Genomic DNA, 26,556 nt, shown 5'->3' with positions numbered 1-26,556 from the left:
AGCCCCATATAGAGGGCATTACAGTAGTCCAGGCGGGAGGTGACGAGGGCATGAGTGACTGTGCGCAGAGCGTCCCGGTCCAGAAAAGGCCGCAACTGGTGGATCAGGCGAACCTGATAAAACGCCCCCCTGGTCACGGCCGACAAATGGTCATCCAGTGCCAGCCGCGAATCCAGGAGGACTCCCAAGTTGCGCGCCCGCTCCGAGGGGGCCAAAGTTTCGCCCCCTATATGGGTTAGGGTACATATATAATAATTCAAATTATATAATTTTAATTTTGGCAACATTTTGGATTCAAAATTTCATTTGAACATGCTTCTGAAAATCAGAAGGAATGGGGAAACAAATAATAACTTTAACCAGTAATATTTGCTATTATCTCAAAAAACTGAGAAATGAATTTTCAATTATGAGCCCTCTCTTTTTAAAACAGCTGTGAGGATCTTTATGGAGCAGCATTTATTTGATGTAGATATTATTGACTTTCCACAAACTGTTAAGAACTTGGCTGTTCTCCCAAGTGTTGGAGTAGGAATCCCTTGGGATTTTATTTGTATAATGAAGTTGATCTACCAGTCAGCTGCATTCTTTTTTATAATGCTGTTTTCCTTTGATTGTAAACTGCCCAGAGTCATTGAGGAGTTGAAATTGAATTACCGTAGTTTAAATAAGGGGGAGGGAGGAAGAATGTTATTTAAAATAAGAGACAGTGGTTAATTCTAAGAAACCCCAAGACAACAGAGGTCAGCATTGGATGCAGCTGAGGAGAGTGGTAATATAACATGTTTGGGGAGCGCAACAGGCTGGAAAAGGGGGTTAACATTGCATAGTGCACAGATCTAGCTTTCTGTCAAATTCAACCTTGGGGCATGTTTTAGTGTATCCTTACAAGACAAGCCCATCCTTCAAGTTCTTAGCTCCTGGTAACTTTCATAGAACCAACAATACTCTGTTCCTGGCACGATAAAGAAGTTGTTCATGATTTCAATCTTCTCAAAACTGCATTAAATTTATAAACCTTACAAGTCTTATTTATAACATTCAGTTAGTTAAATAAGATTTCTATACAGCTACTCACCTGCGGGAAATGAGAATGGCATTCAGAGAATGGAATGGAATGGAATAAATAGAGAATAGAATAGAATAGAATAGAATAGAATAGAATAGAATAGAATAGAATAGAATAGAATAGGTTGAAAGGGACCTTGGAAGTCCAACCCCTTCTCAAGCTGGAAACCCTAAACCATTTCAGACAAATGGTTGTCCAATCTCTTCTTAAATCTTTCAGTTAACCAGAAGCACAAAACCGGGGGGGGGGGGGGGGGGNAGGGGGGGGGGGGGGGGGGGGGGGGAGAGAAAAAACAGGTTTTCTCCTAACATTTCCCAGCACCTAATTTTAGAGAATGAGGGTAATGCAATATTTTTCCCAAATAAATACCTCCTTAGGTATTACTTTAGCAAAAGCAATAGCACTTAGACTTATATATTGCTTTCATAGTACTTTACAGCCCTCTCTAAAGCTGTTTACATATTGCCCCCAATTCTTCATTTTACTGACCTCAGAAGGATGGAAGGCTGAGTCAACCTTGAGCCGGTCAGGATCAAACTGCTGGCAGAGGTTTAAAATTCTGTACAGCCACTGCATATTTGCTGCCCCCCCAAAAGTTCTCAAAAATGTAATATCCAATCTGATCCCATGTCATGAAACACACTTCTAATTGAGCATCTAATCATTTGAAACTGCTTAGAAGGGAAAATCTAGTCCCACAGCTCAAGGGTGGCTTTTTGACATCTCTTTCCTTGGAAAATAATAGTAAAAGAAAGTCTTACTTACTGCAGGTAAGACCTGAATTCCTTCTATCTATCTCTCATTTCCAATACACTTTTCTTTAATTCCCAAGTGACACATTCTCCGCAGATTCCAGGATTCAAAGTGGATACAACAGGAAATACTAAGATAAACAGGATGTCATTTGAGCCAACAAATAGCAGAACCATGATGGACAGACTAATCTCTCATATTGCTGTAAAAAAAATAATTCTGAAAATATTTTCTTGCAACAAAGAAACGGTATTAAGAAAGAGAATGGGGATTTAATTCAGATGCCTCTTTTTTGCTTATTTTGAGCACCTTAGAGCACTTTCTGTACCCTACTTCAAATGTCTTTGTTTCTGCTTGGAAATATCTCCCAATGGGTCACTCAACAATGTGTCACTCAATGTTAAGAATTTAGGCTTTTTTAAATTATAAATCCACAGAACTATAATAATTCAATGCCTAATCAAATCTTAGCTACTATCACAAACTCATGTTGATATTTTCAAATGCTTCTGGCCATGTGTTATTAGTGTATTTACCTGAAAGACTAATCTTCCCCCCTTAAATGAACAGGCATCTTTTGATTCATTGAGTAAAACTGACACATAGCATGCTTACACCTAATATTCCTTGGAGAAAATTCAGGGTCATCTTCCTCTTAAGTACATTCAGCATTTGAAAAGGTAAGAACCCTCTCAAAAGTGAGACAAATGGCTGAAGATTCCTGAAAGCAGGACATTGCAAATTATATATAGGAGTCCTCGACTTACGACCACAATTGAGCCCAAAATTTCTATTATTGAGACATTTGTTAAGTGAGGTTTGCCTCATTTTACGACCTTTCTTGCCACATTTGTTAAGTGAAATTTGGCTTTCCCATTGACTTTGCTTGTCAGAAGGTTGCAAAAGGGGATCACATGATCTTGGCACACATAAATATGAACCAGTCGCTAGGCATCTGAATTTTGATCAGATGATCGTGGGGGTGCTGCAAAGATTGTAACTGTGAAAAATGATAAGTCACTTTTTTCAATGCTGTTGTAACTTCCAAGTCACTAAATGAACTGTTGTAAGTCGAGTGGCACCTGTATTTGAAAAAAAGTTATTAAAAAAAATGAACTCTTTCATGATTTATTAACATAATTTTGCAGATTAAATCTTATCCACTGCTGATTAAAAATAGGTACCACCTCGGTGGGAAGGTAACAGCGCTCCGTGACCTCATGACCACGGAAATGTCTTTGGACAGCACTGGCTCAATGGCCCTTGAAACAGAGATGAGCACCGCCCCCTATAGTTGGCAATGACGAGCAGAGTAAAATCCAAAAGGACTCCTTTTTTTTCTGATTAAACCAATTATAATCTGAACGTTTGGACCTATGCATCACATAACCGTAACCTTCAGATAAAGAGGGAAAAAACCAAGCATGTGTCTTAGCAAACATTCTTGTCAAATGGACCACATCCTCTAGAATTAAGTTGCCTTAAATATTTTACTTTTTTATGAGGCAGGTATTTTTAATATGGTTCAATATTATATACTTGTTTTACATTACATGATAGGGCGGTCATGGAAATTATAAGACATTGGATATAGTGCCAAAAATTATGTAAAGAGCTGCAATCACAAATGTAAATCAAATTTACAGAACATGTTTATGGGAAGCAAGTTATGGCAAATTCAGGAATGCTTATTCCCAGGTCAGTGTGTATCTAATACTGCACCTTTAATAAGGCTGTAGGGCAAAAACAACTACTGAGAACCATTTCTGATGCCTGATTAATCTTTAAAATATCTTATGTAAGGTTTTAAATTATTAGACATTCTTCTTGCTATCCTTCAAAAAGTCCTTTGATATTAAATGTTAGTCATTATAATCATATCATGAAGCCAGCTGGCTGACTTGGGGGCCAGTCACTCTCTCTCAGCCCTGGGAAGCAAGCAAGGGCAAACCACTTCCCAAATCTTGCCAAGGAAACTGAAGGGACCTGTCCAGACAGTTGCAAGGAATCCACACTGACTCCAAAGCACAATACACATATGTCAATTTGAGCAATTTTATTTAAAACATATAATTTAGTTTTGCTCCTGATGGTGGTAGCATTATTCATTTACCATACTAGGGTAAATGGCAAAGTTTGCGAACTCTTGGACTAACATGGCCCAAACAAGCTGTTTTCTTGTTTGCCCTCAAGAAAATAATCATTGAGACCTTAAATAACTACTCTATAAATCAACTAACTACTACAGAGAAGGATATTTCACAAGTCTATGTGCAAATGGAGAACTGTGAAGATCAAAAAATGACTGTAAGTGAAGTTCTCCCATTGCCAAAATTAACAGGAATTGACAGCCAGACGCGATTGATTGAAAGGTATGACAACCTGGATAATCAAGCTAAAATTATAATATGGAATAAAATGGACTATATTGCTTATATGATACTGGAAGAAGGGGAAGAGAATTTTGATCAGATCGATTTGCTGATAAACATTAGTACTCAAATACTGAGATTTGATGACATAGATGCGACATTACAGAAACCAGCTTGGTATAGAAAAAAAGCCAGAGTTAGATTTAAAAATGTGGTTTAAAATCTTAATTAATGGGTCAAAAAGGCTTTAGAAATTTGGACTGGTTTGACAATCTAATTGAGTAAGTGAAAGCAGTAAGATAATTGGTGTAATATGTTTGTCTTAGATACGATAGTTAATTTGTTGAGAGTTAAATTTTACTTAACAGGTCGAAATGATTCTTTTTTGTTGTTTTTTTTACTCTGTTTATATAGAAAACTATTTTGTAATAGCAGAAGAATTAGAAAGATCTATGATAAGAGAAGAAAGGGTATTAATTAATGTATTAAATTAAGAGATGGAATATATGTGAAAATATTAGAATGTTGTTCTTGGAATATTATGTGTGTTGTAGAAGGGATACCCAAAATTTTATTAATATGTTTGTTTAAGATCAATTGGAATATTTTAATTGAAATTAGTGGAGCTTAAAAGCAGGAGTAATTCATATAGATGTAAATAGTAGGGATGATTCTGTGGATTGATTGAATTTTAAGAAGAAATAGATTAAACTAAATTTGTTATATCATGTGAGGAAATAGAGGGGGAGATTTTTTTAAGATATTAATTTTAGTTATATATATATGTCTTGTTTTGTTATGATTGATTACCCTTTCACCACGGTGTTTTCCTGAGCACTTTGATGTTAAAATTAAAAAAAACCCAATAAAATGTGTATAAAAAAAAGAAAAAAAAGAAAATAATCATATACATTCCCTTGATTTACAACTTTTCCTTCAGAGACTATTTGAAGTTACAATGGTACTGAAAACAAGTGATTTATGACCTATTTTCACACTTAATAATAATAAAGTTGGAAGGGACCTTGGAGGTCATCTAGTCCAACCCCCTGCTCAGGCAGGACACCCTATACCATTTCAGACAAATGGCTGTCCTGTCTCTTCTTAAAGACTTCCAGTGTTGGAGCATTCACCGCTTCTGGAGGCAGGTTGTTCCGCTGATTAATTGTTCTAACTGTCAGGAAATTTCTCCTCAGTTCTAGGTTGCTTCTCTCTTTGATTAGTTTCCATCCGTTGCTTCTTGTCCTGCCTTCAGGCGCTTTGGAAATTAGCTTATGACTATTGAGTTATCCTCATGGTCATGTGATAAAAAATTCAGGCCCTTGACAACTGGCATGTATTTACAGAGTTGTACCGTTCTGAGGATCATGTGTCCACCATTTGCAACCTTCCCAGCAGGCTTCCGAGAAGCAACATCAAGGGGGGGGCAGAGAGAGATTCGCTTAACAACCGCCTGAATCACTTAACAACTGCAGTGATTCTTTTAATAACTGTGCGGCGGGGGGGGGAAAGTTCGCAAAATGGAGCAAAACTCACTTAATAACTGCCCTTGCTTAGCATTTGACTTAAAATGAGAAGGAAGCACAAAGATGAGGATCTCCCATTTAAGCACCCCTCTAAAATTCAAGTTGCCTCATCAACACCTCCAGTGCCCGTTCAGCCCTGGTTGAATAGAAACCTCCTGGAAACAGAAGACTCTTGGCTAGACTGGAAAGTAAAAAAAAAAAAAAAATAGAGAGAAAAACAAACATTCTGGAAGAAAGTCACGGCAAACTTTTCCTAAGTTTAATTCCACTGCAGGGGTGGAATTAAAGTTTGAATCAAGGGCATCTTTACCTCTAAATAGCTCACTGATAAGACACTCCTTTATTTAGAACCATAGTTTCCTTAATGGAGTTGTGACATCAACTGAGTAACAGCAAATTTTAATTGAAAAAAAATTATTTCTTCTCTCTGAGCAGGTCTTTGAAACTGAAATGTGTTCCTCGTTTTAAGTCACATATCCTGTATTTTAAGTCCATTACAGCACAGTCAAAATCTGACCATCACCTTATCCGTGGGGTTAGCATCCTGATTCACTCATAGCTTGCTTGCTTCTTTCTAATTTGTCAGCAGATTCAAAAGTATTTTGAAAGGATAACTAGCCTTCTGTTGCTTTTGGAAAATTACTTTCAGATTTTTGAACTCCAGAGGAAGAAAACAGTGCAACTATGAAACAGATTATATCTCTGGCAGTGAAAGGCAGTCCTTTTGGGGATTTATTTAAGCAAAGGCCGTATAACCATTCCTTAAAGAGGTTGCGCCTGTAACATTCCTACATTAAGGGAGGGACTTAGGGTTCACCCATTGCATGAGTTTTGTTGTTGTTGTTATTTTGGTTTTATTTTAGGTCTATATCAGTGGTGTCAAACTCGCGATGTCACATGACATCGCGCAACGTATCAGGACGGTTTTGCCATTGCCGGCAATGGGGTGGGCGCGGCTTCAGTATGATGAAACCGGCCCGTGGGCCGGCAGTTTGACACCCCTGGTCTATATTGTTTTATTTTATTCTATTTTTCCCTTACCCCTTTTTTAAGTTTTTTTTTTTTAGATTGTATATAATGGTTTTGCTGTCATAGCTTTTTTTGGTCTTTGTTTCCAAGTTCCTTTTTATCTTGCTAGTCATTCATTGCTGTTAAATAAAAAATTGGAATTGGTTTCACATTATATGTAATCACAATAGCAATAGCACTGAGACTTATATACCATTTCACAGTGCTTTACAGCCCTCTCTAAGCGGTTTAGAGTCAGCATATTGCCCCCAACAATCTCGGTCCTCATTTTACTGACCTCGGAAGGATGGAAGACTGAGTCAACCTTGAGCCCATCAAGATCAAACTCCAGCTATATCTGCAAATACTTCACTTTAGCCTCTGTGCCACCAGGGCCCCTATCTAATACTATCTATTGGGGCTTACAAACCATAGTTTACAACTTCAATAAACTATCAGTTAGCATCATGTGTGGACTATATTTCCCAAATCTATCTGTTTACACATTTCCTTTTCTGGTGTTTTAGAAGCAATTCATACTTGCCATGAACAAGTAGTATTTTGGAGACCAATTTAACCAAGTCATGTTTAAATCTTGCTTAACTTTGGAGAAAGTAAACAAAACATTGCACAGTTTATACCTTGCCAGAGCAGAAATGTCTGTACCCTCAAGTCAAAGAAAACGTATGCAAAGAAATCTATTCACCTTTAAGGTTGTGGTTTTCAATATCAATTAAGCCTTTGTCATTTTTCAAAGGTCTGGTTGAGATTAGAACATCATATTTCTGTGCAATAAATGAAATCTTGGATTCTGCAATAACGGATGATAAAATTCCAAGACACTCTATAGATGCTAAATAGATAATAGGACAGAAGAGGAAACAGCTGCATGAGGCTTAAGGACTGATTCATACAAAGTCCCAAGGCCAGCGTTTATGGGAAAATCTGCTTTTCCTCCTCTCCACCCTACTCAGAAATGTATTTGGAAACCTTACTATTGTCCAGAAAACCTTGCTTTCTTCCTATTAACATGCAAATGGTAACCAATTCAGATGCTTTGCAAATTCCTACTGTGATTATATTGCTGTTGCTCAAAATCTCAGGAATAAAAATGTTGAAATTTCTCAATATTATCCCAGTTCAGGCTACAGAAGATAGTATTATTTTACAAATCAACTGTTGATGGAAGTCCCTTTTCTTTCTTGCACAATATGTTCTGTTCTTTTGGACAGCAAAGAGTATAATTAGGAAAGAACGTTTTAGAGTACAAGAAATCATGCTGGATAACTAGTTCAGGCGATGTGGATTCAGGAATCTAAGATTTATATAATTTTATAACTTCTCAAAATACAATTGTGCGTGATGTCATCTGGACTGTACAAGTAAGAACTTAAGTTGAGAAGAAGGTGATCGCAGGAAGGGATGCATTGCTAGACTAACACTTCTGGGCACAAAAAAAAACATCCATGCTAAGGACAGAGAACATACTAAGAGGAGCCCTGGTGCCGCAAATGGTTAAAGTGCAGTATTGCAGGCTAACTCTGCCTACAGCCTGGAGTTGATCCTGATGGGGCTCGAGGTTGACTCATCCTTTCACCCTTCCAGGTTGGTAAAATGAGGACCCAGATGGTTGGGGGCAATGTGCAAATAATGCCTCTACATTGTAAACTGCCTACTGTAAAGCACTATGGGGCAGTATGTAAGCCTAAATGCTATTGCTATGTAGGGAAGGGGTTGGTTTTTTTTACTTTTTGTTTTATTTATTAAATTTGTTTGCTGCCCATATCACCACAAGGTGACTCAAGTTGACAAGCTCATCCAATTTGAAATAATATAGACCAGATCCTGATTTTATTGACTCTGAATTGGCTTCTATTGACTGCATGGAAGAACAGACTTACTACATGTGTTCAAATGTACGTGTGAATCATTGAGTGCTCCTACAAGACAAAATATTGAATTAAATTTTGCAAATTAATACAACATTATGTTCAAACTGATACTGGTTTAAGATTTAATACTTAGCACTCTCTCTTAGCACAAAAAAACTAATTTGTTAAAATTAGCACAGTCTTATCCTGTCCTCTTCAATTCCCTAAAAACTTTTTTTTCTATTGATTATGTGCCAGCACATTAGAGTTGATTTTAGTGACCACATAGACCTTTTCCACAATGATTTATCCTCAACCTGTTTTTTCAGTTCTCCTGACTGATCTTCATCGCCACAGTAATTGTCAGCCCATCAAGGTTACTCAGATCTGGAAACAGATTCCCAAAATTTGCAAGCCTGTGTTTTCCCTTCCTCCTCAGGGAGGTGCCAGTTTGAGTCTCTTCCTAATACTTTCCATGTTTCTGGGCTCAAAACTTGTTTTTGCATATATTGTGTTGAAAGAGTTTCCGAATAGTTTCTCCAAGGTCATCTCCATGGCTCCCTACATTAATCAAGTCAATCTATTCTGTGGCTGGTCATCCTGTTCTCTTTCTTTCTACCTTTCCCAAACTTCTCAAGGGAGTTGCATCTTCATACAAATGTGCCCAAAATATGATAATTTGAGTTTGGTCATTTGTGCCTCAAGTCAGAACTCTGGAATGATTTGTTCTATGTTTCAATTGTTTGTTTTCTTAGCTAGCTGTAATTATGTCAACAGTCTTCTCCAACACCAAAGTTTAAAAGCATTGATACTTTTCTTATTCTGCTTCTTCAAAGTCTGATTTTTACATCGTCAGACTATCACAGGGAAAGACATTCCTGCATGAGACCAATTTTTGTACGTATGGACACACCACAATATCCAAAAATCAGATTTATTGCTCTGTATTTGCTTTGTTGATATTTTAACCAAGTATTGGTCTCTGGTGTATTTCTTGATTGATAGTTCTTTTACTATTGGTAGTTGATCCTAAAAGAATCTGCTTACCATTTTCATGTTGTTATTATCAATTCTGAGGACCCATTGTTTTTAGCTATACAGTATTTTAGTCTTTTTTTCCTATTGCTATCCTTGACTTTCTTTACAGAGCTTGCAGTTCATCTGCATGGCCAACCTGGAACATTGTTCTGTATAGAACATAGCTTCCTATCCTGTATATGGGTTTTGCATGAGGTCAATTACATATTCCAGGAATCCAGTTTTTCTAAAAATATTCCACAGCCTGACATGATCAACACCAATCAAAGGCTTTTCCATAGTCAACAAAGCATATATGACTTATTTTTTGTTATTTTTTGTTTATTGCATCAGCAATAACGTCTCTTGTTCTTTAGCTTTTTCTAAAACCAGGTTGAACATTTGATATTTCCTATTCCATGTAAGGCACTAATCTATGTTGAATGACCCCTAAGCATTATTTTACTAGCATGTGAAATTAAGGTTATTGCGCAATAGTTTGCACACTCTGGCATATCTCCTTTCTTTCATATTGGCAAGAAGATTGACCTCTCCCAATCTGTTGATTAGTGTATCATTTTTTAGATTTATAGGGATTGTCTGGTTAGAACGTTTAGTGATTCTTCGGTTGTTTGCCTTATTTTATTTTAGATTTTTTAAAATTCTGCTTTTGCTCTTTTTAGAATAACTCAGGACGGTGAAGATATCAAATATTCCTCCCTCCTCCTATTTTCCCCACAGCAACAACCCTGTCAGGTGGTTTGGACTGAGAGAGTGAGTGGCCCAAAGACACCTAGTTGGCTCTCATGCCTAAGATAGGACTAGAACTCCTGCTTCCTAGTCTGATTCCTTAACTATTATTTAAATATCCCCTCAATTCCCGTAGCCTTCCATCTTGTAATGAACATAGTCCTGACTTAAGTCCATTTTCTAAAAATGGTCACAATCTTTTCTGAAACACATGCAAAGAGAAAAGAGAACTTGCTAGAGGAAATGGGGCAGAGAAATTGGGAGGATGGAACAACCAAGTATGTGTGCAAAGCCATAGAGCAGTGGTGGCGAACCTATGGCACGGGTGCCAGAGGCGGCACTCAGAGCCCTCTCTGTGGGCACATATGCCGTCGCCCCAGTCCTAGGCATTCAGCTGGGTTTTATAAAACCTGTTCGCTTTAGGCCTCCGCCGCTGTGAGAGAAAAAAAGGTTCAATCAGTCAATTTCAATTTTTTGCGGGGGAAAAAAAGATCTCGCAAAGTTGGAATTGATTGATTGAACTTTTTAGTCCCACGCCGTTACCACTGCAGCCATGCCCACCCAATGGGCCACGCCCACCCAGCACTTGACGATGCATAAGTGGGTTTTGGGTTGTAGTTTAGGCACTCTATGGCCATCACTGCCATAGAGACTATCTTCCTGGAGCAACTTCAAATCCAGAAATAATGCTGTGCTGTCTTTCTTCTCTCTTACATACCCACATGTCTGCAAACTGTAATCCCTAAAAATATTACAAATTATGAAAAAGACAAGAATTTCACTCAATTGTATCAATATTCCATTGAGACCGATATTTTATTTGACAACCAGATTTATCAAGAGGAAAAAATGATCCTGAATTTAAGATGAACCTTCCTCCCACTAAAAGAAAGATTCAACTGCTTGGTTTAATATTCATCTGCTTTCTTTGATATTCACTGAGTAAATCAAAGGTTCTCTCTTATAAAAGTAGAGTATTTGAAGACTATTTGAATTATCGAATCTTTCCTTTTAAAAAAATGTAGGTTTTTTGATATCTATGGTTTTTGTTTGTTTGTTTTCTTTTAAACTGGAACTCTCCGGAAAGATTTCAGGATAATGTAATATCACAAAAAGAAAACAATAAGCGAATAAAACCTTAAAAACAGCAGGACATCTTAACACTTTGAGATGCTCACGGAAGTCCTGGAGGCAACAGCATTCAATTGCTCTTGCTTTGATATTCAATAATCTGCCATCTCCAAAGGAGATTCCATAAACTAGCAGCTATTTTTAAGATATAATTCCCAGGATTCCTGGGGTTTAGAAGAAGAATAAATTCCCAAAGCATCTACCCATGTTGTAATATATTTCTTAGAATTTATCACTATTATAATAATTAGGGCTGAGCTAAGCTTTCCACCAACCAAACCTGGGGGATTGGATTAATTTATAATAATCAGTGCAATCCATTTATCTTGTCAACATAGTGCACAGAGTCTACAAAGGAATTAGAAGATTTAGAGAAAGAATAACATGAACATGAGACCTCAAATTCTCTCCCAGACACACAAGCACATAAAAGTAGTCCTCGACTTATGACCAGTCGATTAACAATGAAGTTACAACAGACCTGCCCTGAGCTTCCTACAACCCCTTTTCAAAGGGGTTAATGGGTTCACATGCCCTTGCGCAAACACATGATCTCATTTTGGGTGCTTGGCAACCAGCTCACCTTTACAGCTATTTGCAATGTGCTGATTCCAATTTGCAACTTTTTTTGCCCTTTCCAACACTAACTTCCGGTTTCCAGCAAAAACATCCATTGGGGAAAATGGATTTGCTTAATGACTGCAGTGTTCCCTTAACTGACCACTGCAAAAACATGTAAAAAAATAGGATCAAGTCATGTGCGATGTCTTCTCTCTTTTATTCACCTCTATAAAGGGTCTAGATTCTACCACATTCCATGAGTAATGAGCCCCCATCTCTCCATTCAAACAAATTGTTTATTGTTGTAAGCTGCCTAAAGTAGCCCAACAGCGAGATAGACAGCAAATAAATGTAACAAACAAAAAACAAACATATGAATAAATATATAAAAACACAACAATAAGAACAAACTCAGTGACCATTTTTTAAATCAGCCTTTGGCCTAAACAACCTCACAAGCCCTTTTTCTCAGGGCAAAAGTCAAAGAGATTCATATACACAATCGTAAAGCCGCCAGAAGAAAGCATTAAATATTGAAACGTACTTGGAATTGGACATTATTGTTTTATAGAGATAGCTACAGGGCTCCTTTTCAGATCAGGACCACTGCACTGGGAGGGGGGGGCAGAAGGGGTTATAACTTTTCCCTACCCTTTTTTTTTGTGCCAGTTGTCAGTTGCCTGGAATATATTATAAATAATACCTTTCAGCATAAAAAGAAACAATAAGAGGGATTTTTTCAAAGAGATAACAGTGGAAAACAAGGTCCTAAAAAAGAAAGCTCCCATATGCTTTAGCAGAATACAAATTCATCTAACTCAGTTTTCCCTACAGGGATTAAAAGCAGAATTTTACAGTTTTAATAAGGGAATTTTTCCATATGCAATGTATCTTAGATTGTCTGGATTCTAGCACTTCCTCATGTCACTTATTTGTAAAAAAAACAGATAGTAGCCAGTTCTAAGCATGGCTTGAAAGGCTGCTGCTTAATAATATGTGTTGTATGGTCCTGAGGGATAAAAGCAGAACTAATCACGTAATGTGCAAGATCCAAAATCAGTCCTCAACAAAAGCAGTGTCTGACTTTTCAACCTGCCTTCAAATATGATGAGTCTACAACATGCAAGAATAGTTCTGCTACTCTGATTTTAGCATTTTATGTACAGATAAAGGCATGCCACATCAGTAAAAAGTAAAGAGGTATCTTTCACACATATCCAAACACACAAAAACACCCTTTCATTGCCCTTCTTTGAGGAAAAGGAATTATTGGGATGCAATTGTAGGAAACAATGTTTGATGCTGGAAGCTTGGGGAAGCTTAGTTATTCTTTCTTCATTCTTTAAGTAATGTGACTATGACTTAAGGAAGGATAGAAATATTTCATTTAAAAAAATTATCTCTCTTTCTATATGTGTGTTTGTGGGTGTGGGAGGGAGAGAGGGAGAGAGGGAGAGAGGAAGAGGGAGAGGGAGGGGGAGGAAAGGAGGGAGGGAGGGAGGAGAGAGAGAGAGAGAGAGCGCGAGCGCACACTATCCATGGATTTGATCCAAAATTTGCAAGACATGACATCTCATCACAAAATGCAAGCTTCCCCAATCTTGTGTCTTCCACATCTGCTGGACTACAGCTGATTTAATTCCCAATCCTTGGGTGCAGTCCAATGTATTAATGGAACACCAGGTTGGAGAAGGCTTGTTTCTCAGTTTATGACTCCATGATGACCTCTATCTATAACAGTGGTTCTCAACCTTTTTAATGCCGCGACCCCAACCGGTCGTAAGTCGAGGACTAAACCGGTCATAAGTCGAGGACTACCCAGCCGGTCGTAAGTCGAGGACTTTCCCTGCCCGGGAGCGCCGCGCATGCGTGGTTCCGCCCCCTGTGCCTGCTGAGGTGTAGCTGGCAAGCGGCAGAGACGGAGCAGGCCGACCACCAGCTGGCCCAGCCCAAGGGAGGTAAGGCACCCGCCGGAAAAGGGGGGAAAAATGGCGGACAAAAGAAATGGCTGACAAAAAAAATGGCGGACAGCCTTGCTTGGCGACCCCCGTGAAATGGTCGATCGACCCAAATGGGGTCCCGACCCACAGGTTGAGAACCACTGATCTATAAAGATACTGCAGCCCAGAAGCAGAGGAGTCCCAACTGAGTTTTGCTGCAGAAATTTCATTACCCAAACTAGGTAATCATCAGACTAGCACTGACGATGTCACTTAGTTTGGGTAATGAACCATCTGCAAGAAAACAATCAAGCTCAGAAAGCACCAAGGACCCTTTTTTCCAACTCTGAGCTACAAATATTCTCCTTTATTGGTAGAGTTCCTACTGCTCAATAATTTGGGAGCCCTTCGCTAGGAAGAATTCAAAGCCTTTCTCTTATCTGTTTCTCTATGAGGAGGCAGGAAAGCAAGCAACGTAACCCTTCTATAAAACAGAATGGCAAGAATATCGCACCATTTTTTTCTTGGGGTATATATGTGGTTTGGCACAGCTCACATCTGCACTGAATTAAAAGGCTCCTGGAAGAAAAAAAGACTCCGTTCAAATCACTCCATGTGAGGTCCCAAGAGGCTGAAACATGTAGAAATCTTTTAAAAGGAGTTCCAGTCCACGTGCCTGGCCATTTGTGCCGGAAACTGTGAATTCCCAGACATTCAGCTGGATTCGGCCCAATTCTAGAAGGATCAGTCTGCTGCTTCATGGGAACTACAGTTGCGTTGTGCAGTCTGATTGCACAAAAAATGGATGTGCTATGCCAAGGTATATCTAAGAATTCAGCACATAACTGCCACATGAATTATACAAATCACTCTCTCCTTGCTTGTGTCCATTCTCAACTAGACAAAAGGAATGCTAATTTGATACTGAATTATGGCTTGGGTGAAGCTGTGCAGAGACACTGTCTAGAAGCATTCTGTCTTTCTTCCTGAGTAATGTATAGGGAAAGGAAACAATCTCTCTTCTGTTGAGCATCTTTAGCCAAAAAACAGAGGGATGATCAAAAGCTTATTTAATAAGCTTTATGGAAAGAGTCGCCCTTTGGAACACATTTCCTCTCTACAAGGCCAAATAAGCCTCTTTTGCCCTTCACGTAACTAAAATAATATTATACTTGTGTATCTTTAAAATCTAAGTGCTATCTAGCCGCATGCTATTCTTGTCAAGTTGCCTTCAGTTGAAATGGGAAGAGAAAATAATAATCACTGTTACTGAGTTGGGGATACACGGCTTACAAAAATTAAATTGGTACTGGCCTGGAAAGGTGAAGCTTAAAAGTACCACTAAAACCAAGTGGCTATAAGCCAGGGGTAGGCAACCTTGTCTCTGTTATGACTCGTGGTCTTCAACTCTCAGAATTCCTGAGCCAGCCATGCTGGCTCAGGAATTCTGGGAGTTGAAGTTCTCGAGTCATAAAATAGACAAGGTTGCCTACCCCTGCTATAAGCCAAGTAATTTCACAATTAAAACTATCCTAAGTTCTAGCAGGGACTTACAGAGTATCAAATACTAGACACCTTCTATGCAAAATGGTCAATAAATATTTAAATATGCCAGACCAACAGATCAGGTTTTATCAACAACTGGATATCTAAAATATCTTCAACTTTGATCAAGGATGAATTGTTGCTCTCCCATTATAAGGCAGACTTAAATATATCACTTATCTTCATAGGCATTTTCCGTAAGTGTGTTATAGGATTCTGAATAGTATTTTATCAATAAAACAGATCTCTTAATAAAGAAAGAGATGGCGAGTTCCTTTTGATCAAGGCCTTCATCATCAACTCTAAGGTTTGCAAAATACAAATACAACACTCATTTATTGTCTGGAGTCTCAGGCAACTATGACAAAAGGACTATTAAAATTAGGGCAAAACAATAATCAGACATTTTACGCTTCACTGAATCGACCAGAGCCAGTGGAAACATCATAATCAAAAGCAAGTGTCCTGGCACAAGTGACAGCTTCCCATTTCTTCTGACACAAAACTCCAAAATAACCAAGTGCAACAAGGCACATCACCTCCAGCCCACATTTTACAACACTCTAACCTGCATCCTACAATACAACTGAACCTCTGTTTAAAAAAAAAAGTTTGGGGGAGAATGGAGTGAAGAGCTCCAAGAGATTGGAGTTGGAAGAGCAAGGGAGAATTCCTTGTGCAGTATCCACAGGACAAGTGAAGATTCTCCAAACGTGTTGCTTGACTCCATGAATGGCTCTTTGAACAAACATGACAATTAAGGCTTCCCACTCTGATTAGGACAGAGTGGGAAGATACTGCCTTGTTATTTAAACCTACCCTTCAAATTATACTTTAAATCAAACATGCTATAATGGAACAGTCCAATAGTATTAGTAGCCACATCTCCAGTTTGTCATTTTCTGTGTCTCCACTGTGCACTCAAGGGGTGTGGCAACCTATCTCTAAAATCCCAATTCCCTCCCTTGCCCAGGTTCCTGCAGATGTATTAGCACTTTGCAAATCCCAGACACAGTACAGGTAGTCCTCCACTTACCACCACAGTTGACCCCAGAATTTATGTTGCTACGTGAGAAATTTGTTAGGTGAGTTTTGCCCCATTTTATGGCGTTTCTTGCTACATTTGTTAAGCAGAATCACTGCAGTTGTTAAATTAGTAACGCGGTTGTTAATTAAACCCAGCTTCCCCCATTGACTTTGCTTGTCAGGAGGTCGCAAAAGGGGGTCACGTGACCCTGGGACATGGCAACCGTCATAAATATGAACATCTGCATGTAAATCATGTGACCATGGGGATGTTGCAGTGGTCATAAGTGTGAAAAATGGCCATAAGTCACTTTTTTCAGTGCCGTTGTAACCGGTCACTAAGCGAACTGTTGTAAGTCAAGGACCACCTGTATGCATAAACAGTGCCAGTTAGAAAACGCTGTTATATTTGAACCGGGTTGTTGCAGCTCTTTGGAGCATAAGAAGGACAAAACTAATAGCAAGGGGCATAAAAGGCAGCTTGTTATCTTCTTTCTGAATTCCGATCTTCTTTTCTTACATATTCACTGCAGTCATGTTATTATCAATTGTGATTACAGCATTTTTATTTAAATATGGTGGAAGGTCTATTCTTTCTCTCCTCCTCCCCACCCCCGACCGTAATGCTGTGTTTTGATATGCGAGGATCACAGAGAAAATAAAAAAAACCCAAAGTATAGATAAGCTTTAACAAACTAGCAAGAGCAGATACTTCATCGATTGTTCTTTTGTAGCTGAACAGGCTTTTTTCCCCCTCCTCTACCTCTCCCCTCCCATCTTCCTTGAAGTTTTTTCGGGGGGATGATCTCTCATATACATATGACTTCAGCCGGGCAAGTTCCCCAACTGTTGGTATCCTCAACTATATTCTCATACTAATGATTAGTGTCCTGATCATTCTATCAAACCTCAAGAGAGACTATTCCTGAATGCAAATAGATCCCAGGCTTTGCCAATGAAAGCACACATATACCTTCACACTATTCTTCTAATCACAAATTCCCACCACATCTCAAGGCATGACCACACGTTGCCTATATATGGTGGATCCAAGTCTATTATGGTAACATTCCTTAGCAAAAGTTTAGCATGGATTAAGCTTCAGTTACAATAATCAAAAGAGAACTAACTCCCTGCCAATATGATCTTTCATTCATACAGCTGGATCATATGAATTTTTCCTAACGTCTTCTCCTACTATCCTATCCCAATTGAAATCTTTCACAATAGCACGCAAGACTGTGCAGGCAAGAAAAAGATACAGCTGCCCTTTTGTCTTTAATGAAAATCTCCACATCTAAGAGAAGTAACTTGTTTGCAGAGGATCCATACATCAGTTAACATGGAAAAGTAGATCAGACATGTCAAACACAAGGCCCGGGGGCCAGATGCGGCCCGCGAAGTGGTTTCATGTGGCCCACGAAGCCATCCTGGAAACCGTGAGGGAATGGCCCCCTTTGCCTCGGCCTTGGCCCAGGCCAGCCAGGAGCCAATGTACAATTTTGTGGTGGGCATCTATGCTGAAACGCATTCAGTTTTAGCTCCACAAGGCTGTCTGGAAACAGCGAGGAACCAGGAGAACCTTGAGTAGCAGCCTTGAGGAAGTGGGGCTGGGCTTGGTGCCGCAGATGCTCAAGGGCCAGGCTGGGCATTTGACCTCTGCTGCCCAGGCTCCAGGCAGCCCGCACCACCATCCAGCCCTACCCCCGCATGGCCTGAGAGGAACAGTGAGGTTCCTCCAGTGGACCATGCCTTGGCACTTGCCTTGGTCCCACCCTTCTGCCAGAGACCTTCAGATCTGTCCCACTCCTGCCCAGGCCTCCACAGGCACCCTTGACAAAAACGATGTAGAGCTGGCCACGCCCACCCAGTAGGCCACACCCTCTATCCATGCCCACCCAGTAGGCCGCACCCACCCTGGCCACACCTATCCGCCCCCCCCCGAGGGCAACCGCAATGCTGATGCGGCCCTCAATAAAATTGAGTTTGACACCCCTGAAGTAGAGGAATGCGGCGTGCAGCAGTTCTCTATTTCTCCATTACAGATGATAATGGTTCTTTTATATTTTTATACATATACCGTGGATGGTTTATTGTGTTTTGTATGGATGTACTACTGTAAACTGCTGAGTGTCTCTTGATTGTGCTGGCTACAATAAGTCGTGGTCATCTAGTTATTCCGTTTTCTCAGGAAATGCAATTTGGGAAAGAATCCCTAAATTATCGATGTCTTCATCGTGACTCAAATTCTCTGAATGTTCCAGAGGAAGACAGGACAGTTAGCCTTATACACAAGAGTTACAGGGTTGCAACATCTATATGCTTTAAGAGCCAGTGCTGGAAAGGCCAAAACTTCAACAGTCTAGAGATCTAGTGAATCTCTGAGGTTTCCAAAGAAGAGACTGGCAGTTTTGTTTTGTCTTCCAGTGATGTTATCTTCTAGATAACAGCATTTCCACTACTCTTCAGGGTTCAGTACTGTAAATGTCTTCATGAACAACTAATGCTCACATGAGTTCACAGATCCCACATTCAGGAAATCACGTTTAGACATTATTTGCATATTATTTAATGAACAATTTACTTTATTTCCCCTGAACAATAAAATGCAACGGGGAAATGATCTGGCTCCTTAACTGCACCACAGTATTAGCAAATCAAAGTTATTCAGAGAAAAAAATAGTCTTGCTTTTGGGTAAATACAGTAAGATTAACAGTCCATGCAACAATCTGACCACTTTCTGATGTTATTCAGATTCAGATATTATTCTGCTTTCCTCAATGATTATGTCAAGGCCAGTCATGAAGAAATCCTTGCACACTCTATGGATATTTCAGGCTTTTCTTGAATTGTCAGATTTCATTCTTATTAAGCTTGTTTATCTTACAAGAGAAATGAGGACCTCTAGTTTTAACTCTAATACAGGCTATTAGGCCAGCCCACCAGACCTAAATGAGGGCCTATCTCAAAGGTTACTCCATCCCACTGTCTGTCTGGCAATCCTCCACCACCACCACCAGAGCCCATCTCATTAGATAGGATAAGGTAAATTCCTAAAGTCAGATATAGGAATGTGCTTCATATTTTGAGACAACTATTCAGAATTCAAAGCCAGCTGGCTCCACATTGTTAGTTTCTTAATGGGACTGAGGAAAGGGCCATCTGCTATGATGTAGTAGCTAGCACTGGGCCAAAATGCAGAAGATCTTAGTACAAATCTTCACATACCCATAATGCTAAGTAGTTATCAGAAGCCAGTTATTCTCCCTATCGTGTACTTTACAGGTTTGTTGAAAGCTGTCAGAGGAAGGATAGGATATAACTTAAATGCATTCTGAGAGAGATTCTACTGTGGATCATCATAAAAATTGAGATAGTGAAAAAGCAACTATTTGTCCTGCTCAATCTAAACTATATATATACAGCAAATAAATGATATATCTCTCCCTGAACTATATTGCTGCAAGTGCCTGTGATGAGAATTGTTTGTGGAAGACAGCAATGGGGGCGGGGGGAGGGGGGAGAGAAATCACACACTAAAAATTAGAAGGCTGCACTAAAATCCTTCTTTTTAATTTTTGTTTTTCTATAGTTTACTATCTGGGAATATCAGAGATATATATCTCCCCCCATTTATGTTTTGAGATGGTACGGTCTATGAAGAAATCATTGTTGATGCTGGTTGTGTAAACCAGACCAATGATGTGTTCACACACACAAACCTTTGTATTACAAAGCAGTTTTGGTGCCTCAGTGAATCACAGGGCTATTGCTAATATCAGAACCTCCATGTGTTCTAATGACTTAGAATACAGTCATTAAATGTGAAACTTCCAGTTCAGTAACTCAGCATACAGTATGATGTCCTCAGATCAACAAACCAGTCCTGCTTTCTTTCAGAAGAGGTAGAGATAGGGCCAGAGAAATGTGCAAGTGCTTACATGTAGCACTCAGTAATTTTTCTTGGCTCATGCATATAATAATATACACATACACGAACACACCCCTATCCTAACATGTTATATAAAATTTTAGGGCAGCAACAGCTACAGTCTGGAATTAGAATAGCACATCAATTTCACTGGAGTGTTCAAAAAGCTGTTTCCTACTGGTTCAGTGCTTTTTCCTTCATTACCCAGAGCTGCTTATCGGAACCCAATGTAGGTAAAACTAATCAAGTCAATTCAAAAGTTCCTGTTGCGATTGGGTAATAGATTTGTGAAAAGCCACTTTTACCCAATTTTGGGTAATTTAAATAGATTTGGGGAAAACTGTATTAGTTCCTTGTTAAACTCCCATTTCAAGTTTGTAGTAATAAAGAGGCCAAAAACCATAAACCAAAGACTTAACAGGAATAGTTTAACAAATAAATCAATTTGCAAGTAAAGAATTTTTAAAATTTAAATACAAAATAAAAGTCAGAGTAGGGTAATGACCACTGGGAAAAAACGATTACATGCATTTCTAAGGTGATCTGACTTCTGTTACACAGAAGTGTTAATCCAGATCCGGTTCTACCAAGTAGTAGACTGGGGAAGTTGCTTAGTAAATAGAAGAGTAGAAGAGAGAAAGGATGAGCAGCAGCAGAAGCAAGATTTGGGTACCACATTACCTGCCCTCTTTTTCACAAGTCCATCAAACATGCACTTAATTGGAAAGATAGTAACACTAAGGCGGGAGAGACCCAATATGTCAGTAGTAGAAAACATGTTTAGACATGCAATTCAAGACTTGGACCCTGAAAGTTTTTTTTATATCAGAATTGAGAAAGTTCTCAGTCTACTAAGACAGGTTCTATTTTCAAGGGCAGCCAGTACTAGATCAAGAGAGCCGTTGTTCTGGACACACAGGGCATCTGTAAAGGATGGCTTTTCAAACTTGGTGAAAAGGCAAGTTAGTTAGATTCTGCAATAAAACTCTTTTTTTTTTTTTTTTGCTTTTCACCAAACCAGAAGAGTTTTTCTTATACAGACCAGTCCAAAACAAATAAGGGCCAGAGAAACCACAGGAAACATTCACAGGGAGCTATGGCAGTTCTAAGGTAGGATGGATTCCCCCTACCCAAAAGATGGAAGCACCATGAAGTTTTCCCATAAATCTGACTGCCACACCTTGCAAAGAAACCAATCCTTTAAAATTGCCTCAATTGCACTGTGTCTTTGTTCTTACAGTCTTTTCACCTAATCCCTATGCATCAGCTATTTATTCAAAGCGGAGGGGGGGGGGAAACAATCACTCAATGCATTGCATATTTCATAAAGTCAGGATGGGGTGGGGAAAATGAGAAGAATATTTCCAGGGCTAAGTTCTTGCTTCAGTGATCTCTGTCTGAATATTAAGCCCTAAAGAATGAATGCCATCCAAGGAGTTTTTGCAAAAGCAGAGTAGCCCAGCAGCTCACACAAAATCTTCCAGAGAGAAGATTTTGGAAAGGAAAAAAAATGACCTCTTCAATTCAAAAAAGGCAGAGAAGCAGAAGAGGTTTAAAAAAAGAAAAAAAAAGACAGTTGAGTTTTAGATTTCATGCTGTAATGACAGGGCACTCACTTTTGGCTTGATTGCAAGGTATCCTGAAGTATACCATCAGACACCACCTGTTTTACCCACCCCTTTTGCCTAGCAGAGTGGTAAACAACTCTTACCTATCTTCAAAATTCCTCTTCTACAAAGAAGCTTCAAAATGTTACATGTAAAGAGGGTACAGCGCACCCAGCATATAGCACATAAATCTTTTGGAAAGCAGGAAGCCATGTTTTAAATGCAGGAAACTAGACCTCTCCAGAGTGGATCTCTCCATAGTCAACATTTCTGAGTCTGAAAAACCTCCATTATGATCTACGACCACCCCTCAAAGATAGCAATGTTCACACCATTTTACCTTTGGTGACAAAAAAAGGGCAGGCAATGCAAAGGGATAAGATATGAATTCCTTCTTCTCTACAACCATTTTACATTAGAGAAGAGATGACAGTTCGCAAGAACTATTTCAGTTACTTTTCCGATCCTTCAGGCTAAGGTTTCCCATGTCTCAGTTAGAGGAAATAGGCACTTCCTTAAACCCTCATTTTACCTCTTCCCCACTAAATAATTCTTCTCCCCACCACTACATTCCATCTCTCCATCTCCTTAAAAAAGTACCATTGTTGCCAATATATGACCTAACAGCCACCTTATTATCTCTTGATATATGCCATGGCATAAGCAAGGGGCACAATGCAACCCCTCCTTCAATTTGGGGGAAGAGGACAGAGGTTACTGATTTTGGAGATGGACTTCTCAGCCCAGGTTCCAGTATAATCCAGGCCTTTAGTGTCACCAGCGTCACACACATCTCCTATAATGTTAGATCTTTACAACAATCAACATTAGTACTTGGCTCTCCTTGTCATTATTCTATCCCCAAATGTATTTTGTGGCGGAGCGTTAATCTCCATTTTACAGCTTCCTTGCTAGTGAAGAGGTGTGATCTACTTGAGGTACCAGCTTCAGGCCTACGCAATGCCAGCAAAACAGGCTCCAAATCTCAATGAGAGTCTGGCTAAAAACAGAAGCAGCAATATCCTAAGTAAATATTTATTCCTGAGGAACAAGGAGCCAGAAAGACAGTTTAACTTGGGCATCTTCTTGGCATAGATAAGAATGTACAATAAATCTAGAAAGTACAAGGTTTTATATTAAATATATATATATAACTGGATGGCATTGTTAAGGCTGTAATCCTCTACACTACTATCTGGCAGAAAGCCCCGTTGAACTCAATGGGACTTGCTTTTGAACAAACATTCACTGGAATGCACTATTTCACTCTCATTGTGTTCTAAAGCTAAACACTGGCAGCAGGGGCCGGAGGAGAAATTCCAGAGATCTCTCCATTCAACATTTGAGAACAGATTTCATTTTACAAAGATTTCTCTCATTAAGTAGTTTCTCATTTTATAGCCTGATCTTTTTGCCAGGGGGCCCCTTCCCTCAAAACAACCCTAACTCCTACCTATCTTCATACCTATTCACACAACCATTTGTTCCTGGAAAGAAATCTGCATAAGCCTCAATGGTTTGGGCAAGGGGCAAGAAAACAAAAATGCAGGCAAATGAATGTAAAATATGCAACACCTTCTTTCATACATTTGAGGCGGTTTGTATTTGGGGAGATGATGTTTTTTTTAAAGAAAAAAAAATGCAGCTTTCTCTCCGAAGTGGAAAACATATGTGAATTCCTGGAGCAACAATCCCCTTCCTCACCCCAGATTTTTAGGGAAAACTGTTGTTATTAAAGGGGGGGGGAGGTCAAGGGAGGCTTACTTTTTGAAAAAGACAACGCAACAAGTAAAAGTAACCAGAATAAGATAAAATGCATGCTATGGAAGGGGGGAAAAGGATTCAACTCACCTTCAAGGGTAAAAACAGGGGCGATCCCTATTAGCATGTGCAAAATTCCTAGTGAAAGCAGCAACAGCCCCACTTCTACTCTGTGGGGCCGCATGTTTGTGCAAAAATATTTCAAAAAAAAGAAAACCAGGTTGCCAGAGAGTCCGCGAAAGACGCGCAGTTGCAGCTGCTATTTCTTCTTCGTTGCTGCTCGCCGTCCCCACCTCTTCTTCAGTCTCTCCTTCCAAGGGTCTTCAATTCTTTCACCATCCACTGAAGCAGAACCGGGAGGGGGGCGACGGCAAGGAAAAGCCCCTCTTCCCTCCTCCTCCTCTCTCCCTCCCAGCCCAGGAGATGAGAAAACCCAGCAGCGGCAAAGGCTGGGGAGGGGAGAGGAGGGGGGGTTCAGCCCTTCTAAGCGAGAAAGAAAGATTGCATGCGGGGGGGGGGAAATGGGGAGGGGGGAGACGATCAGCAGCAGTCCGCTTCTTCTGCACTGGGTGAAAAACAAGCCAAGGTAATCGCAGTGGGCATCAAAGGTTCCAAGAACGATGCATAGGGAAGAAAGAAGCCGGGGGAGGGGGGCGCCGACAGGAGGGAGAGAAGAAAATAAAAAGGGGGTACTTCTGGATTCCGAGAGAGGTGAAGGCAGCAGCTCCTCTTCCTTCGCAGCCTCTCCGAGTGATGGAGAGGGAAGGATGCCCGGGGTTGATGCCGTTCGCACCCCGGGAACGCTTTATGCACGACGCGTTCCTACGCCTCCCGCCACCACAGCCGGACGAAGGAAAAGCAACCCCCGCCTGCCGCACCAGTAGCCTCAGCCGCCTGATGGAGCTCGCGCCGCCTTCTGCCTGCCTGACGTCATAGGCTCCCAGGGAAAGGCAGGGGAGGGCGCTGCAAATGGGGGCTACGCGGCAGTGGGCTTAGGGCGCATGCGCTTTCTGATGCCCTGGTAGCTGAATGGGCTGGGGTGGGGGGGGGTGAGGAGGAGAAGCGGGCAGGTCGTACTTTAAAACCCCCTCCAAAGGAGGATTCATCACCATAGCGGCGGGGGAGCGACAATGAGATGCACGTGGATGCAGGGTACAGCCAGCGTTAGGAGCGGCTTCCTCCGTGTACCTCCAAATCACACACGCACAAAATATAAACTCTGCCTATCTCGGGCAAAAATGTCAAAGGGCGACGACGCGCGCCCTCTTCGTTTTTCGAAATGCTGTAGCGCGGTTGTTGTTTTTTCTCACAGAGCGAACCCGCCAGCTTCCCCCCCCTCCACACACACACACACACACACACACACACACGTTTTCCCGCCGCATAACCAAAAGCCAAGAAATGCTGAGCAGCGTCCTAATGACAAGGACAGCCCCCTTCCTTCGGCACAAAGGGAATGTACGCCGGGAAAGCTGCTGGCTGGGGGGCGGCGGTGGGTTCAGTTGCCACAAACCTTGTGGAGGGAACCGCGCCTCCCCCCCCCCCCGTCTCATTCCGAAAACGCGCACCCGCGCGCACACACACACACACACACACCTGCCTGCCCGTCTTGGGAGGAGGGAAACCCGCCGTGCTCAACGTGGCACACCTCTCCCCAGTAGATAATGGGATGTGCGCAGGCATGCAAGGCAGCCAGGTCCTCGTTTGCAAGGGAAGCCACCTTATGGCAGCACGAACCCGTGTGGGGTTCTTTTTTTGTTGTTTTGTTTTTTTAGTCAGACCGACGGACGCAGCCAACGCGGCTGAAGGGTTACCCCCTTAAAGATGTCAGAAAGGCAAAGAAGCCCCACAGCGCAAGGGGAAAGCTGCCGAGTAGGGATGCCTGATTTCCCAGCCCCTCAGCCAAACAATAGAAACAATGCCCGGTAAACACGGCCGTGACTCTGACGCCTGCCAATGCCAGATGCTTTTGAAGAGCGATTCCCTTCCAAGCCGTCTTCCAACCTGGCGCCCTCAGAACCCCCCGGAATTCCCAGCCAACCTGGACAAAGGCGTCAGATTACAAAAGGCAACCCTGCAATCTCCCGTTTCCTAACTGATGCCCACATTGAAATAAGTCGAAAGATGGCAGCCTGCTTTTCCCGTAGAGGGGAGCGCATTTCAGGCACTTCTAAGACATCGTTTTAATTATTTCTATTTCCCACATTGTGTTACTAGGGGAAGTTTTCAAGGCATCCTCTCTAATGGATTTGATTAAATCATGGTTTATTCACACAGAAGCAGAAGTCTTAAAGGATTCTTTTCATTCGGCAATCTAAAAGTAATTAACATATGCAATACACCTTTTCTGTTTAAAATGGTATTATTGCTTTGCTGCTTTTAATCCTATCAACTGCCCCAATCCTGTGGAGTTGAGTAGTCACTAAATCACACAAATGAAATAAAACCCAAAGTAATTTAAAAGTTACTTAACATATCCAAAAAACATCACATAAACATAACAAAAACAACCTCTTTAAAGTTGTGCTCAGGATACTTCATCTCATCAGTTTGTTAATAATAATAGCTGTCTTAAGACACTGATTCAATCTATTCAAATTGCTCACATTGTGTCCCAGTACTTGACTTTCCCAAATTCAAATTGACTTTTTCCCTCAGTCTTATCTAAAACCTCAAGAACTCCCCAG

General features: G+C 40.5%; 1 protein-coding gene across 1 annotated transcript in view; it reads right to left on the bottom strand.

Annotated features, from left to right (window-relative positions):
• Window positions 1–24,050, bottom strand: part of LRP1 (LDL receptor related protein 1) — a 313,597-nt gene extending 289,547 nt beyond the window's left edge. The window contains exon 1 of the mRNA XM_015819951.1: window positions 23,960–24,050. Within this exon, the coding sequence (XP_015675437.1) occupies window positions 23,960–23,996 (37 nt within the window). The 5' untranslated portion in view covers window positions 23,997–24,050. The remainder of the gene's footprint in view (window positions 1–23,959) is intronic.
• Between the last annotated feature and the right edge of the window lie 2,506 nt (window positions 24,051–26,556).

Source organism: Protobothrops mucrosquamatus, unplaced genomic scaffold (genome assembly GCF_001527695.2).
Source record: "Protobothrops mucrosquamatus isolate PMUCROS unplaced genomic scaffold, P.Mucros_1.0 scaffold1025, whole genome shotgun sequence".
Classification (NCBI taxonomy): Eukaryota; Metazoa; Chordata; class Lepidosauria; order Squamata; family Viperidae; genus Protobothrops; species Protobothrops mucrosquamatus.
The sequence above is the reverse complement of the archived record's forward strand: the minus strand, read 5'-3'. Positions and strand labels throughout refer to the sequence as shown.